The sequence below is a fragment of the Terrapene carolina genome, unplaced genomic scaffold (assembly GCF_002925995.2).
Source record: "Terrapene carolina triunguis isolate 2854851 unplaced genomic scaffold, T_m_triunguis-2.0 Scaffold147, whole genome shotgun sequence".
Taxonomy (NCBI): domain Eukaryota; kingdom Metazoa; phylum Chordata; order Testudines; family Emydidae; genus Terrapene; species Terrapene triunguis.
The window spans coordinates 3,714,464-3,730,870 of NW_020664498.1; the positions used below are offsets into that span (position 1 = coordinate 3,714,464).

Here is a 16,407-nt window from a genome sequence, read left to right on the forward strand (position 1 = left end):
CACCTGGAGACTGATTGACATATTATTGCATTATTGAGAAGCTTTCCCCCCCTGAAATTCATGGATGAGCAATATTCAGACTTTGATAACGAAGCACTGTATCCTTCTGAATGATGCCTTTTGGTCTAATCTAAGGACACAGAGGTTTGAATCCTATGTTATGATCAAATGTAACCACCAATAGGATATGATATGATATAATATGTTAACCATTTACCTACTCCAGTGGGACAACTGGCGTACTTAGTTATCCGCATGCTGGATTGGGGTGTCAGTCTATTTCAGAGTATGTATTGCTCAAAGACGTTCAGACAGCTGAATATGACTGTACTTAGCAAACTGAATGACAAGCATTTGATGGATCAGTAAATCACATTTTTTTAATCCATTATCTTCTACCAGTGTGAAGGTTACTCTTAAAATACAAAACACTAACAGTACTTGCACCCTCTTTTCTTTAAGAAGAGCCTTTTTAATTTAATTATAAAACAAAAAACAGGTGTATAAAAATATATTTATAAATAAGTGTAAAAATCAAACCTTACCCCAGAGGTTCTCAACCTATTTACCATTGTGGGCTGCATATGCAGCTCTCTGTGTGTTATGCAGGCCACATCCACAGAATATATATACTACCTGTAGGGCCCTGAGAGTCACATGGGCCAAAGCTGAATTCTGGTTTGAACTAAAGAATATCTTTTAGAAAAAAACATCCAGTCTTGATGGGGCAAAGTAACTTGACTCCAGTGTGGCTGCAGAGGTTCATCTGTACAGAGTAATTTGCAAAATGGGGTCTTATGTATGAACTGTAAATGTAAACATTATTTAATTTGGAAGCCTAATCTTTACCACATCTGGCCACTATCATTAGTGCATTGCCACATCCACAACTCCTTTTTCCCCCCTAATGAAGCTGTGCCTTTAATAGCTACAATTTAGCCCCAAATTATATATGATTGGACAATTAAAAAACACCATATTCTCCTCCTTGTCTACCTTCTATCGCTCAAGACCCAGTATAGCTACAGACCTGGGTTCTGATCCCATAAACATTCAAAGACATGCAAATACACATCCAGAGGGGACTGAAGGGTCAGGGCCATGATGTATCAGTCTGTAAAAGCTTTAGGAAAAAATACTTCCTACACAAGAACATCTTCCAACCTAGATTACTGCAGCCACTAATAAAGTTTTCCAAAACACTTCAAGAGTATTTAAAATCAAAGCATTACAATTAGGCTTGCTTATTAGCTGGGGGATTGTTATTAGCTGAAAATGAGATTGAATTACAGCAACATGGACTCTATGGATTCATAACATTTTTGTGTGTTTATAAAAAGGAAAAGTATCTTATCTGATACTTTATGTAAAGTTTTAGCTTGATGTTAGCTGAACTACTAATATCAAGAGTAGATGTGGTCAAATCATTTGTAATATATAATAATATTCATTGCTATTTAACCCTTTTTCCTATTTGCATATTGTTCTCTAACTGATCCTGATATCTATTCATGTATTTGATACTTGCAAACATTTAGTCAAATAATATTAAGAAAGTTTATGCTATGCATTCACATCAACTAGTCCTTATTCAGAATGTGCAATCCATCACCTGAGTCACGTGGTATTGTTTCTACTCTCTGGCTGGATGATTGAAACTTTTTAAACAGAAAAATAATTAATAATGCATTTTCTGGTACAAATTTTGGGATAAACCATGCACAAAAATAGGTGGAACTTTCAGGATTAACAAATATGTTCGCGCATACCTACTGACCATTTGAATGCTCAAGAATAATGAATAAAATAATCTCACAAAAGATAGCAAATTGACCTTCTTGCTTTTATTCCTTCATACAAGGAAGTGTTTTCACCAGCAATGTGTTGCAAAATCATAGTGTATATGGGGAAAACCCACAGAAGCACCAGTACACTGCAAGTTTCATCATCCTCTTGCAGAAGGAGAATGCCTCCCCTCTTCCCACAAAGGGGGCGGGACATTCACATGGAGACCTAACACTCTTACATTATCCTAATTCCCATGACAGCATAGCTCCAAATTTACCAGTCAGAATATAGCGCCTACAGATTAACTGCAATAATCTATTCATTGATTATTTTCCATATGTGCAGGATAAAATCTCAAACCCGCAACGATTTACACAGGTGTTTAACTTTATACGCAATGAGCTATTCCATTGAACTCAGTAAATGCATTTTTCATGAATGGGGCTGCTCACAATATATAAGGTCTCTGCAGAGATGGGGCTAAAAGCAAAAAGCATACTGAAGAAACACACCAAGCAGAAAAAATGAAATAGATTGGGAAAAAAGCAGAGATGTACAAATACATGTTATAAGTATAAAAGGTCTGTTTCCAAGATAATGTAAATTGATGTAGCTCCCGTGAGTTCTTTGGATCTACACCAGCTGAGAATCCGGCCCAAAGTATTTATGCTGAACTAATTGCTATTCAGAATCCAAATAGAAATAAGCAGAGGAAAAAAGCGGGAAAGAGGAATAAAGAAAGGAAATGGTAATGTGACAATAGAGAAAGAATGGATGTTTTAGGCCTGTGGTATCTCCTATTTGATCATGATCAAATCTCTTAGAACTTTTCTAAAATATCATTCATTCTATTTAATAGCTTCACAAAAGCTTCATATAAAACCGTTTAAAATCTGTGAAAGCAGACATTGCAAGCTATGTAATAATGTTTTTTTGCATATATTTTTTCAGTATTTTTTAAATTCCCAGACAGCGCCTGCTCCTGTTCCCACAAAAATCTATATGAGGAACTTCAGGCCTAAAGTATATACACAGTAAACTCTCTTTCTGTGTACAGATACTCATTAAAAAGTGTGTTTATATAACTTGTGTTCCTGTTACAACTTACCTGTAGAATATAATATATATTTGTTTGTTTGTGCAGTAATTCCATCAAGCTGGTGAATCTGTGCTCTATATTTATCAGCACATGGCTGACAGCAGCTGGGTTCATACATTTGGTAAGTATACTTGAAAATACTTCATCAGGTTTTTTTCATGGATCAGCTCCTCTGTGCTGCTTTATTACCTGAAATTACCTTGCTTAGGATAATCCCTTGACACTGTTACAAAGAACAATAAAGAAAGGCATCACAGCTGCCTGACATTCCAGCCTTGTACCCAAAACTAATTCTGAACAGTAAGTAACATTCACTTCATTAACCTCCCTGTTTAGGTTCAGTAATAGTTACGTAAGTCTGGGACTTGGATTTTAATAGAACTCTTTTAATAATCACATCCTACCACTAGGTGGCAATATTTCCTTAATAATTACCAAGAGTACTTGTCAAAAAAGGCTGGTACAGCATAAATGATAATGACACCCTGTTTCTAAGAATGGCCATCCTGGGAAACACATGGCTTCGCCAAAAAAGCAGTTCTGTATTTTCAGAAGAATTAATCTGATTTACTAACATTTTAGAGTAGGGTTCTTAGAGATTAGTTCTCTACCTTATTCATTTTTAAAAAAAAAATCATATCACTTTCACTGCGACAAAAATATTATCTACATTTGATGGTTTAAGCTCTTATTCAGTATTGATTAGCTGTATGTTTTAAACACTTCTATAATTAAAAAAGATCTCAGTTGTAAAGTAATGGCATTAATCTGGATTTTAAAAGTTAAAAAAGCAATAGAAGTTTTGAAATGAATTGTTTACTGTCAATTATATTTTGTAAATACAATTTAATATGACTTTAGATGTACATTACGTGGCAGATAATTTTGCCTAACTCAAGGTCAATAAGATATCAGGTTGTTAGTAGCATCAATCTATGCAACAACAGATTTCGGGCCAGATTCTGATTTCAGTTACATCACTGTAAGTCTGGAGTAACTTCATTGACTTCAATTGAATTATTCTGAATTTACATTAGTGTACATGTGGTTAAAATTAGATCCTTGATCTTTTAATTATGGAAGGTAGTCATTTGTCCAAATGTCTGTTTTCCACGCTAAGAAAATATTCATATCGTATATACCATTTCAAAATTGGAATGCCCTATAATGTCCTTATTTCTGTTGATGACTTACATTTCTAACACCTATATCACACAGGAAAATGATAAAAGACAAAAACATCCTAGCACTTGTGGGTGAACACTTCAAAAAGCGATCGCTCTGTATCTGACTTATCAGACCTCTTCCTCAAAGGAAATCTGCACAATACTTTCAAAAGATGCTTGTCTCTTTCACCATAGGCGCTGACTCCATGGTTGCTCCGGGGCTGGAGCATCCATGGAAAAAAAGTTGTGGGTGCTCAGCACCCACCAGCTACAGCTGTTTGGCAGTGCCCCTAATCAGCTAATCTGGGGCACGGCTGATCAGCAGCACCGCCAAACAGCTTGATCGGCAGCTCAGGGAGGGGATTGGGTTAGGATGGAGATAAAGAAGCAGTGGGAGAGTGGGGACCTCGGGGAAGGGGCAGAGTGGGAAGAGGCGGAGCGAGGGCTGGGACTCAGGGGAGGGAGCGGAGCTAGTGTGGGAAGAGATGAAGAGAGGGTGTGGTCTTGGGGGAAGGGGCAAAGTTGGGGTGGGGCCTTAGGGTGGAGTGGTGGTAGAGCACCCGTGGGGAAAAATAAAAGTCAGCACCTATGTCTCTCCCCAACAGCAGTTGGTCCAATGAAATATATTCTCACCCACCTTGTCTCTCTCATATCACAAATATACTCCTCTGTGACTTTTGTGATACAAGCATCATCATAGACTTCAAAAGACCAGACTCAGGGTAGGTCTACACTACCGCTTAAGTCAATCTAACTTATGTTGCTCCGGGGTGTGAAAAAGACACCCCCTGAAGGATGCAAGTTACAGCTACCTCAGCGCTGTCCACACTGGCGTTATGCTGGCGGGAGATGTTATGTTGGCCGGAGATGGCCAAAACATGTTATAATTGTGCTATGCGTTGTTATTAATTATTTATTAGTAGTTCAGGTATTATTTTTCTAGATTTGAGAAGCAGGTTTTTAAAAGTTTAATAATCGTTGATATTCTGTTTCAGTGTTTTTCACACTTTCTTTGCATGCTTTTTAGTGCAGGTGGTCCAATTCTACTGCAGGGGTTTCTCAACTTTATAATTTCATAATGTGGACCGCATCTTATGGAAAGATTATCATAAGGATATTTTCCTTCCCATTCATAATCACATATCATCCCTGTGGTTACTGCAATAACTGGCTACATGGGGAAATAAAATCTGGAAATTACTTACTGTATTTTAGCTGCTTTTTAATAAAATTTAAGAGCTGGAAAATAAGAGGGGTGTGGGAGCAGACCCATGGAACCGCCAGTTCTCCTAGGACTACCAGCAAGTGATTCATAGATCACAGTTTGGGAATCTCTGCTCTATAGTAATTTTAAACACAGATCTCTGTGATGCCTTGTTTGGAATTTGAAAGCATTTTATTTACCGTTCAGAAACAAGATAAAGTCACTCTGCTTTCTTCCCATTCTTGTAGCCTGAAGTGCTCAGGAAGCTTAGGAGGAATGGTTAAAAATGGCAAGCTTATTTTTTTAATTGTTTTGTTTATTTCCATATTCAGAATTTTAAGAGACAACTTTTCAATTAGGTGCCTTTTAAATTTTGCCCAAATATTTTCAAGTGCTTCTATCTGTCTGCATGTACTTATGCATGAATTGAATAAAGGAGACTATCACTTGAGCATGCACAGAATTCTCCCAGAGTTTTGATTGCATAGATTAATGCACTTACTAGCATTGCAGGTTCACTTCAGGGATCCTTTTGAAAATTTGCTCCTTGATGAATTTTAGACTGGAACCAGTCTTTATAGTCAAACTAAGTTGTTACTGGTCACTGTCAGAGAAAGGATCCTGAACTATATAGACCTCGTGTCTGATCTAGCATGGCAATTCCAGTCTCATAGATGCATGAAAATAGGGGGTTATAAAAGAACTGTAGCTTACAAGAGCTCAACCAATTCATTGGTCAGGCCATAATGAACTCTTGATATGTGTAGCAGTTCTCTCTGCTGGGTATAGTGAGATCTGCTCAACTGTTTAGTCATTTGTAATTATCTTTCCCTCTGATGATTGGGCATAAATCATGTTCTGCTGATAGCTAGTAAAGACTTGAGTTTTGATTGTAGAAGCTTGTGCTTATGGAACAAAAAGTTATGAGTTTTTGGAGCCAGAGATCTGTTTCTCATGACGTATACATGTGGTTAACTAACGACCATTACTATGTACATGACATCATTGGCCGTGCATTATTTTAGAAGAAAAAGGAAAATGAGACAAGCTGGATTCCAGTATGAACTAAATACTCTAGTAATGATCAGGGCCGGCTCTAGGATTTTTGCCGCCCAAAGCAAAAACAATTTTGGCCGCCCCCCCCACGTTTTTTAATTACCCCACCCCCAGCCCCGCCTCAACTCCGCCCCTTCCCTGCCTCCTCCCCCCAGGCTCTCAAGCCTAGGAGAGAGGGGGAGAAGCGGCGCCCGCACCGCGGCCGCTCGGGATCTCCCCCTCCCTCCCAGGTTTGAGAGCCTGGGAGGGAGGGGGAGACCCCGAGCGGCCGTGGCGCGCGAAACAGCTGATTCGCGCGCTGCTGCTCCCCCTCCCTCCCAGGCTTGAGAGCCTGGGAGGGAGGACGAGTAGCGGCGCGCAAGCGGCCGCAGCAGCGGAGGTGAGCTAGGGCGGCCGGGGCACATTTTTAGGGGCGGCATTCTGGCGCCGGCCATGCCGCCCCTAAAAATGTGCCGCCCCAAGCACCAGCTTGTTTTGCTGGTGCCTAGAGCCGGCCCTGGTAATGATTAGTGATAGTGTTTTCCACAAGTAACGTAAGCAAGAAGACCCTGTATGGTAGCAGTGGAATTGTACAACTCTAATTAAGGCAGAATTTGGCTCTTTATTGGTAAAATGTTTCCAGCATTATATGCATGCCAATTAGACAAAAGTAAGTAATTACAACTAGTATTAATCTGTTATTGCCCTATTAAATCATTATATTTGTCCTTTTATGTTGTAGGTGGAGAACTCAGGGGATCCATGGGAAAATTTCCAAAATAACCAACCACTTACATATTGGGAATGTGTTTATTTACTAATGGTTACAATGTCCACTGTTGGCTATGGAGATGTTTATGCAAAAACAACCCTTGGTCGCCTTTTCATGGTCTTCTTCATCCTCGGGGGATTGGTAAAATCTCTTTATTGCTACTACTACTTTAATACCAGCTCTTTTATATCCCCTAAAGTTTATTAAGCAGCAACCTGAACTGTAGCATCTGGTTTAGTAAGTTAAAATCATAAGAATTTTAAACAATTCAGCTGCATATCTTTTTCTTTTTATAAGACAAGTATCTTGTTAAGCCAGATCTTGTCACATTTTTGTAGAGATTGTCATTAATCTACAGTAAGAATAACTCTAATATATTTTAAGAAAGTAATGCATGTAAATACATGAAGTGCCTTAGCAATTCTATTTACAGTATTATTTACAGTCCATTACTTTTCAGTGACACTAACTGTGCATTGTTTGGTGATGGTCATTGATATTTTGAAGGAAGTTTGCGGTTTCAAGAGCCCTCCCTCACCCTCTGTGTTCCTTCCCAGAATTCCAACAAACACTGTGGCTTAGTACTGCCTTAAAGAGCAGCATGCCTGATCCAGACATTAGCAAACCATGCTCTCTTTAATTTCAAACATGCAACCATGTCATAATGTTCACTCACAGTAGACTACGTTTAGTATAAACATAACAAATTTCCTTTTAACTCAGCAAATTGTATCACTCCTTTTCCTGTTCAAATAAGTATGTACACAGCACTAAAATTACTAATTGTTCTATGTCAAATTATCTTTTTTTATCATTGCTAGCACCACTACAGCAACTGCTGCATTTTGTCTTTTAAAAGAGCAGTTTATGTTAAGATTTATACTCTGTAAGGTAAGTGTGAATTAAAATTCATTCACAATATATGTATTGTACATTTACATGCATATATGTATTGTTATACACATATTTATTGTACATATGCATACGTCTCTCTGTAGGAGGTATATGTATAACAGATACATTATCAATGCAATATGTATAATATATATGCACTTACATACAAAAGACACACATATTTGCATATGGATAAAGAGACCAAGTTGACTGGCAGCAGCTCTTAGAAGTATCCAGCCACAAGCAAGATGTTTGTTGGACAAAACATGGCAGATCATTTTTTTTTCTCCTTACTACCTTTTTCTGTCAGGTGTTCTTACAAATCTTTTAAAAACAAAACTTTTGAAAAAGGTTGTTTTTGTTTTGGGTTTTTTGGGGGGAGTTGACATCATTTTGATTCTTGAGAGCGGGCAAATGCCTGGCACCATATTGTTTTTGTCTTCTTTTGAATCTTCATTAAGGGGAAAAAAGTCCACCTATCTTCCAAAAAAAAAGAAATAAAAAAAAAAAGTAACAATAGTAATATCCACTTTTGTTTTTTGCAGCATGTAATCTTTGAAGAGTTTTTTCCCCCTTCTTCAGGAAGAATTAGACACAGCCAATATTTTACAATTAGATGCCAATTTGACTTTATTTTGTTCTTCTTTTGTTTTGTGTGCTTTTTTCCCTCTTTTGACCATTACTTTAGTTTACCAAGTGTACATCTTCTTCAAGACCAACTTTTACATTGAACCCTCTTATTTTGTTTTATAATTTGCCTTTTTTTTTTTTAATTTTAAAAATACTTTTAAAGGTCTAATTCTTTTGCATTTTCAGATCTTAAAAGATATATATCTTCTGAAAATATTCATCATCCCCCTTTCTTTGGCCTCTCTTTTTAGTCTTTTCTTCTGTCTCCTATCTTCTTCTTAGGCCATGTTTGCCAGCTACGTCCCTGAAATCATAGAGTTAATAGGAAACCGCAAGAAATATGGTGGTTCCTATAGTGCGGTTAGTGGAAGAAAGTAAGTATTCCAAGAGGCTCTGCTGCCTCTGCTGCAGTAGAACACTCTCTGCATGCCATTTTCTTTTTTTGTTTTTTTGTTTCATGCATGTAGGCAATGTTTGCTCGCTACGTGCCAGAAATTGCTGCTCTCATCCTTAATCGGAAGAAATACGGCGGGACTTTTAACTCAACCCGAGGCAGAAAGTAAGTCAAAAAAGACCAGGTGTGGTTGTGACACGCTAAAGAACCCCTGAATGTGGTGACATCTGACTCATGGACACTCCCTAATATGCTTGTGCTCTGTGACATCAAATGTCACCACCAGAGAGTTGTCACACTATGTTATTAGAGACCTGGGCCATGCTAAGGTACAAGTCACAATATTTTGCCCCTTTTTCTAGAGAGTCTCTGGATACCACTAGAACTAAATTGATATATTCTGGAAGGAACCCTGCTATTGCATCTGCAGTTAGCTTGTGGAACAAGGTCATATCACACTTTTCTAAGCATCAACCAGTTAGACATCACTTGATTGTCTCTTGAGCAAGTAATTATACTGGTCGTCATTTTGAAATTACTCAGTCCATGAGAAAATTGGGTATGGCAGAACACAACATGGGCCCTTTATGTTGTTCAGGTTATTTCATTATGATGGCCACACTGGAAGATGATATTGCTACTTTTCATTGATCAAATCCTAAGAGATGCTAACTACATGCAGCTCCAATTGACTTAATTTGGCGTTTGCAGGTGCTCGGCACTTCTCAGGATTTAGAACAGCCTTTTTAAAACCATTACATACCCTACCCTGAAAAAAGATATGCTAATCCTAAAAAAAAAAAAAAAATGAATTCATTATCAGAGTAGTGCTATAACCACATAAGAATAATTCTTTTTGGCTGGTAGCAACACTTATGCTTAAACAGGCCACATAAACCTTCAAAAATTAACTGCTTTACATTTCCATCGAATGCCTTTTTTTTCCATCTTGACCATGTTACAACCAAGTCTATCTGAAAGCCATGTTAGATCTGTTGGGAAATAGTCTCAAATAAGGTCTATGTACTGAGAGAATAATATTCTCTTTTCTGCCCCACTCTACTAGTTTTCCCATCTTCCCTTTAGTTCAGCTCATCCTTCTGCCATTCCAGTGAATAGATGGAAGAAACTGGCCTGTTGTCCTCAAGACCTTTCACATACACCTTCCCACAGAACATAATAGAGGATACTCTGAATAATCCTTTTTTAGTGGAATCAAATTGTTTGTCCCTCCCCTCATCTTTGAGAATTAAGCATTTCAGTTTAGTCCCTTTGAAACCATCACTTTACATATGATGTTCATGTGACATGAATATGGTAATATCAAGTTATTTCTCTTCCTTGTTGAGTTGAGAGTCTCTAAAGATCTGTAACCATTTACCAGCTAATTCCTGAGCACAGATTTACATCATGTGATCCACAAGTAAAAGCTTTTCCTTCACTGATTTTTTACACCACTGAGCATTACAATATGTCCCAGTGAAGCAGAGAACTCCTTAATCATTACCCACCCCCCGGCCCGGCTTTTTTTAAGATACTCTCAAATGCCTAAAATATACAACTACTACCAGTACCGGAATCTGCTAGCACAGTTCACTCAGACCAGTTGGGTCTATAATCCTCAAGATTAACAAAAACATTTTCATTGTCATTTGCCTTCTCTGACCATGAGAGAGAGGCATCACTAGTTTCTCCCAAATGTTTACTCTTAATATCTGTCTATTCAGTTTCCTATATGCAGTCCCAGATTTCTTAAGTCTAGAAGCTTTTCAAACATAAAACCACAGCATTTGCTGGTGTAACTCTTATTGGAGTTTCATCAGCAGAGAATATGATCTAATAAATACAGTTATAAAAATACAGTTTCATTTCCCCCTAGTCTAGTCTTTTTTTGTCACTGGTACCCAGCATTGCTCTGTTGTCTCTAAACTTGGACCTGATCTTCAGTCAAACTCCAACACCCCGAAGGCCTCAACTCCTAGATCACAGGCTTCCCGCTAGCTTTGGGGCTTGCTTCATCTTATTTTATCACGGCTTTTTCTTTTTGCTTTATTTATACGTGCTCTATTTGTTTTTAGCTCTTTCTCTGTTGGTCTCTGCTGTCCATATCGCTTGTCAATTGTACTCACTCTGTCATCGGCACACAGACTGTTCAATTTACTTTACGCATTGTTTCCTGGTTCAAAAGCTAATTACTAAGTACTTTAAAGAAGTCCTTTGCTCACGTGGATCTATCATCAGAGAATATAAGCTTGGGAACTGCTCAGTAAAAAGCCATTAGCACCCCTTGTTTGATGTTGCTTTTGCAGTCAGTAGAACAAGATTGATGAAATGTTATGTTTGGCCAAAATTTGAGTTTTCATTTGGAATTCAGTGTTGAGAGAATGGGCTGTCAGAACCAATAAGTTTTCCTTCACTTGGGATATGGGCATGTGGAAGTAATTAGCAATGTAAGGTCTTTAGTTGAGCAACCAAGCATAGATTCTGGCAGCAAACATAATGAGAAACTACAGTTGTTCTATTTCTAATGTCAAAAAGTTTCCAGATAAAATTAAAAGTGTCTACAAAATGAAAGCAGCTAAACTTTGTTGAAAGATGTTGTTCAGACTCTTAAAATAGCATGTGTGTTTGATTTTCTCTTTGAGAAATAAATTATGTATGTGGGGTGTATGCGCACATACGTGCACACATACACACACATCACAAATATTGTATATATAAAATAAGGTGTCTATCCAAATTACAGTATTACATATAGTAGGAAGTTAAAAAAATGATTTACCAGTTCTTATGTCAAAAATAATAGAAAATTGCATTATCCAATTTCAAGACTAAGGATATATTTTGGGAGAGTTTGCTGTAAAGTTATACGTATTGAAGTAGCTGGAACCTAGGCATATAAAGCATTCCCAATACCTTCAGTCATTCAAGAAAAAATAATAATTTTGACCTTGTTTACACAGTGACTTTTAACCAAAAAGATCCCAAAATGTTTTACAAACTATAAGACTCATTTTGCTTGTTACAGAAACACAATGCTTGGGGTGAGATGCACAGATAGCTTGGGAATAGAAAGAGCTTTATGTTGCAAAATGTCCTGTGAGTTTTTTTTAGTTACATCAAATGTGTAGGACCTCAGCTTTGCAACCTGTTCCAATAATGAGACCTCTAAGAGTACAGTCAATAGAACACCATGCAAGAGAATTTGTTCAATATTGACTTTGAGCAAAGTGTCGTTTACTGATAACCAACACTATTTATTTAGTATTTCATATGTCACAAAAAAGCACACTGAGGTTTCCCATATAAATACTGACCTTGTTCAAATGTTGCTTACCTCATGATATCTGATACAGTTACAACCCACTGTACTATGGCTGCAGCACACAAATGATTTAAAAAAAATCCTCAGTCCATAATTATCTTTGCGTTTACAATTCTTCTCTATGGAGAATGAGAGCCATGTTTAATAACTGGAATGAAATGACCATAGATCCTTTAATGAGCATGCTGTAATCTGCATATTGTAAGAAAGGGACAATTTAAGTTTAAAATAAAAAAAACAAAGTTAATTCAGGGGGACAATCATAAAGGGAAACATATCTACTTTTCTAATGTTACTAATGGGAGTAATGATAAAAATATTATTATTCACTATACTTTCTACTTTCAATGTGAGTATATAAGGAACCTGTTTGTTCTGTCCCATAAGCTAAAGCAACTGCCTATCCTCCCTCCTTTCCATTAATTTCTAGTGACCAGATTTTGTATGCTAAACTGTTCTGCCCTTTTTTGCAAATATTTTTTTAAAAGACCATTTAAGGTGGATAGATGCAAAGTACTATATATGACATTGCCTGTGGCATTCCCATTGATGTCTGTGGGAGTTTGGTTCTCATATTGAGAACTTTGGTTCTAATTTCTCTATTGCACCATCAGTCTGTAAAGTAAAGAATGGTCTAGTAGTTAGCAATCTGAATGCCTTAGTCCTGTTTTTGGTTCTGCCAGATTCCTTATTTGACTTTGGGTAATAACGTAATTTCTCTGTGACTCAGCTGACTTATTATTATAATTAATAGACTAATACCTACCCCAGAGGGATGTTGTGAGGATTAATTGATTCATGTTTATGCTTTCTGCAGATGAAAGGTGCTATCTAAGTGTGAAGCAGAGAGAAGTTTAAAGTCAGAGTTAAATATTATAGTCTGCTATGTGCAGTATTATATATGGTTTATTTCACTATAGACAAAGCAAGTACTGTACAAGAGCTGTGTTTTATGTATTCAAGCAATTTCATAGGTGGATTTCTAAATATAAAGTATATTTAGCAGACAATGTGGTATTGTACTGCTGAATAATATATATTGTTACAAATGGCAATGGTAACATATGATCCATTATAATATCTGGACATCAGGCACCTAGTGATATATTGCATGCTACAAAGGATGAGGGTGTGGAAGTAATTGTTAACTAAATTAGTAGCATGCTAGGATCATGAAGAACAGGCATAGTAGTTTGCAGTGATTAATACTGGACAAAAACAGATGGAGGGGGGAAAGTTAGATATAACATGAAGTGAGGAGGGAGAAAAAGCTGTGTGATCTGGGAAGTGCAATATAATAGAGTAACTGTAGATCAGGGAACAAAATAGGAAAGATTATAAACTCAAGAAAGCAGGCAGTCATTTTTTACCATGGGTATCACCAGTTACCAGATGATAATCTATATCTTGAATATTGTGATGTCATTATTTCCCCTTGGTGATTGCACTCTGAGGAGTTCTGAGATTACCAACCAGTCCCTATACCCTATATATAGTCCTTCTCATTTTAAAACTTTCAGCTCAGCAGAAACTACAAGGGGCTTCTTTTGGAGCCTGTCAGCAAGCACTCCTGGATTAGCCTGCAGGGGACATTTTAGAGCACAGTACAGCTGACCATATATGGATGAACAGGACACCACCAAGTCCAATGTCTGCAGGCTGATAGGGAAACAGACGAGAGACTCTAGATCAGTGGCTCTCAACCTTTCCAGATTACTGTACCCCTTTCAGGAGTCCAATTTGCCTTGCGTACCCCAAGTTTCACCTCACTTAAAAACTACTAGCTTACAAAATCAGACATAAAAATACAAAAGTGTCACAGCACACTAGTACTGAAAAATTGCTTACTTTCACATTTTTACCATATAATTATAAAATCAATTGGACTATAAATATTGTACTTACATTTCAGTGTATAGTATATAGAGCAGTATAAACAAGTCGTTGTATGAAATTTTAGTTTGTACTGACATCATTAATGCTTTTTATGTAGCCTGTTGTAAAACGAGGCAAATATGTAGATGAGTTGATGTAACCTCTATGTATCCCCAGGAGTATGCATCCCCCTGGTTGAGAACCACTGCTCTAGAGTGCAGCCACTAGACTTCTAAGTCAGTCCATTTGTGCCAACCTCTGAAAGGTTGGGAGAGTCTCTTTGACAACTTAGTGTTTGGATGCTCTTCTGAACTTCTCCAACCAACTTTTTTACTATGAAATTCGGGCTGGTGTTCTCATGAGATCAGTTTTTCTCATTAGATTTTCAGAGATTCTTGGTTTTGTCTACACAAAATTCTGCAAATGTATTCTTCCTTGTGGTATTTTGGAACTTAAATTTCTAGTCCTAGCCAAAGTACAAATTATAGAGACATCTGAAGAAAAGAAAAAAAAAAAAGCCCAAAAGCCAAATTAATGTTTCTGAAATTGTTGGTGCCAAGTTCTGTTTGAGTTTTGAATGAAGCTCGAAATCAGTTCTTCATTGATCTGAACTGATTTGCTCCTTCCTAAATTAACATGTTATTTTACATTTATGATGTCCTCATTAATCTTGGAATCAGAATGGCCCTTATTTATTTGTTTTCTGTATGTATGTACATGCTTTGTAGCTCACATGATCAGAATTGATTCAAACACTGAAGAATAGTCTCCCAAAAGAAATTAGTGGGCCATTTAAAATGGGACTGGACAAAATACTAGAAAAAATACTGTAAGGAATAATCCTGCAGTGGAGAGGGATAGATCTTCTTTTCATCTCTGATTTCTATTTTATTATTAATCTATAGTTCTTAGGGCCAAATCCTGCTTGCCTTACTCATACTAACTGCTATGGTTGTTTATGAAAAAAGTGAGCTAAATGTGACTCTGTATAAATACATATTATACATAAATCCCTTGATAGTAAAGATTAATGCAAGTTACTATTTTAAATTTTCAAATCAGAAACATTTTAATCATCCTGAGATATTGTTCTAGTTAAGACATGTGCTTAAGACTTTTATTTTAATCAAACCGCAGTGCTGTGTAAGCTATTAAAATCTCTTGTTTCTCCTCTCTCATGATCTGCTCTGCTTCTCAGAGATTTCTTACATTTATAAGCTATATATTAACAAATCATCAACATATCATCAGGAAGGATCATCTGTTAGAGATTCCTTCCAGAAGGAAATGTGGGACTCAATAACTGAACTTCACAGAGATAAAAAAAGAACTGTGGACAGACAGATACAGTAAACAGACAGACAAACAGATAATTTAAGTTGACAGGCCATCTTGGACTCATTAGACATATTGGTTTGATTAGGAATTAGAATGACTTTTTTTTTTAACTTAGCTGAATACCTTGGCAAACATACCCTTGATTTTTTTTAGCTTCAATAATAAGTGGCATAGCTCCAGAGAAAGTGACATTAGATTATTATATTAAATAATTTGATACATGTACGATTATTTTCCACTGGGATGTAAATGGTAATAAGAGAATGTGACATGGGTTGTTCTATGGACCTGGGGTGTGTATCATTTTCTGCTAAGCATTCTTCTAAGCCCCCAATTTCAAATGAAGACCCACTTAGAATTACAGAAAATGTGATGTGTGAAATAGTTCTTGTTGTGTCCTCATACTGCTTCCTGCCACATCCATTGACATGTGATTGCCCAATCGTTGTACTCTGCTAGGCCACTGGAAGAGCATTCCCAGTCAAGCAGCTGGTATGGAAAGAGATGTTTCATATTTTGAGGCTCTCTGCTGAGTCACAGTTATTGGGGCCAGTGATGTAACCCCACTTGTTAAATAGATTAACAGATAGACTCTGTCCTATTTGTTCTTTCTTCAACTTTTCTTCTGTCTCCATTTTTTTCTGCATGCTTATTTAAAATCTATTAGTTGTTACGAAATCAAAAATGGAAATGTAGGCAGAGATATGTAACAATGTTTATGAGCCTCCTTAAAATCTTGTAGTCTGGGTCTCATAACTCATGCCCACTTCTTAGCCACAGTAAATTTACATTTTTAGGTTCAAATCTAAAAATGCCGTCTTTTCCCGTCCCATCCCTATTTTTTTTAAAGTCTTTACTGTTTTGTTTTAGCACAAGAGTGGCAGCTG

The 16,407-nt window shown here is 37.0% G+C and overlaps 1 protein-coding gene across 2 annotated transcripts in view; it reads left to right on the forward strand.

The window, feature by feature from the left end:
- The window catches only part of LOC112106608 (calcium-activated potassium channel subunit alpha-1), a 916,252-nt gene that overhangs the window by 665,209 nt on the left and 234,636 nt on the right, over nt 1-16,407 (forward strand). For both annotated transcript variants that reach the window (XM_026653705.1, XM_026653706.1), the window contains exons 7-9: nt 2,933-3,008; nt 7,035-7,205; nt 8,871-8,962. In XM_026653705.1, the coding sequence (XP_026509490.1) occupies nt 2,933-3,008; nt 7,035-7,205; nt 8,871-8,962 (339 nt within the window). The remainder of the gene's footprint in view (nt 1-2,932; nt 3,009-7,034; nt 7,206-8,870; nt 8,963-16,407) is intronic.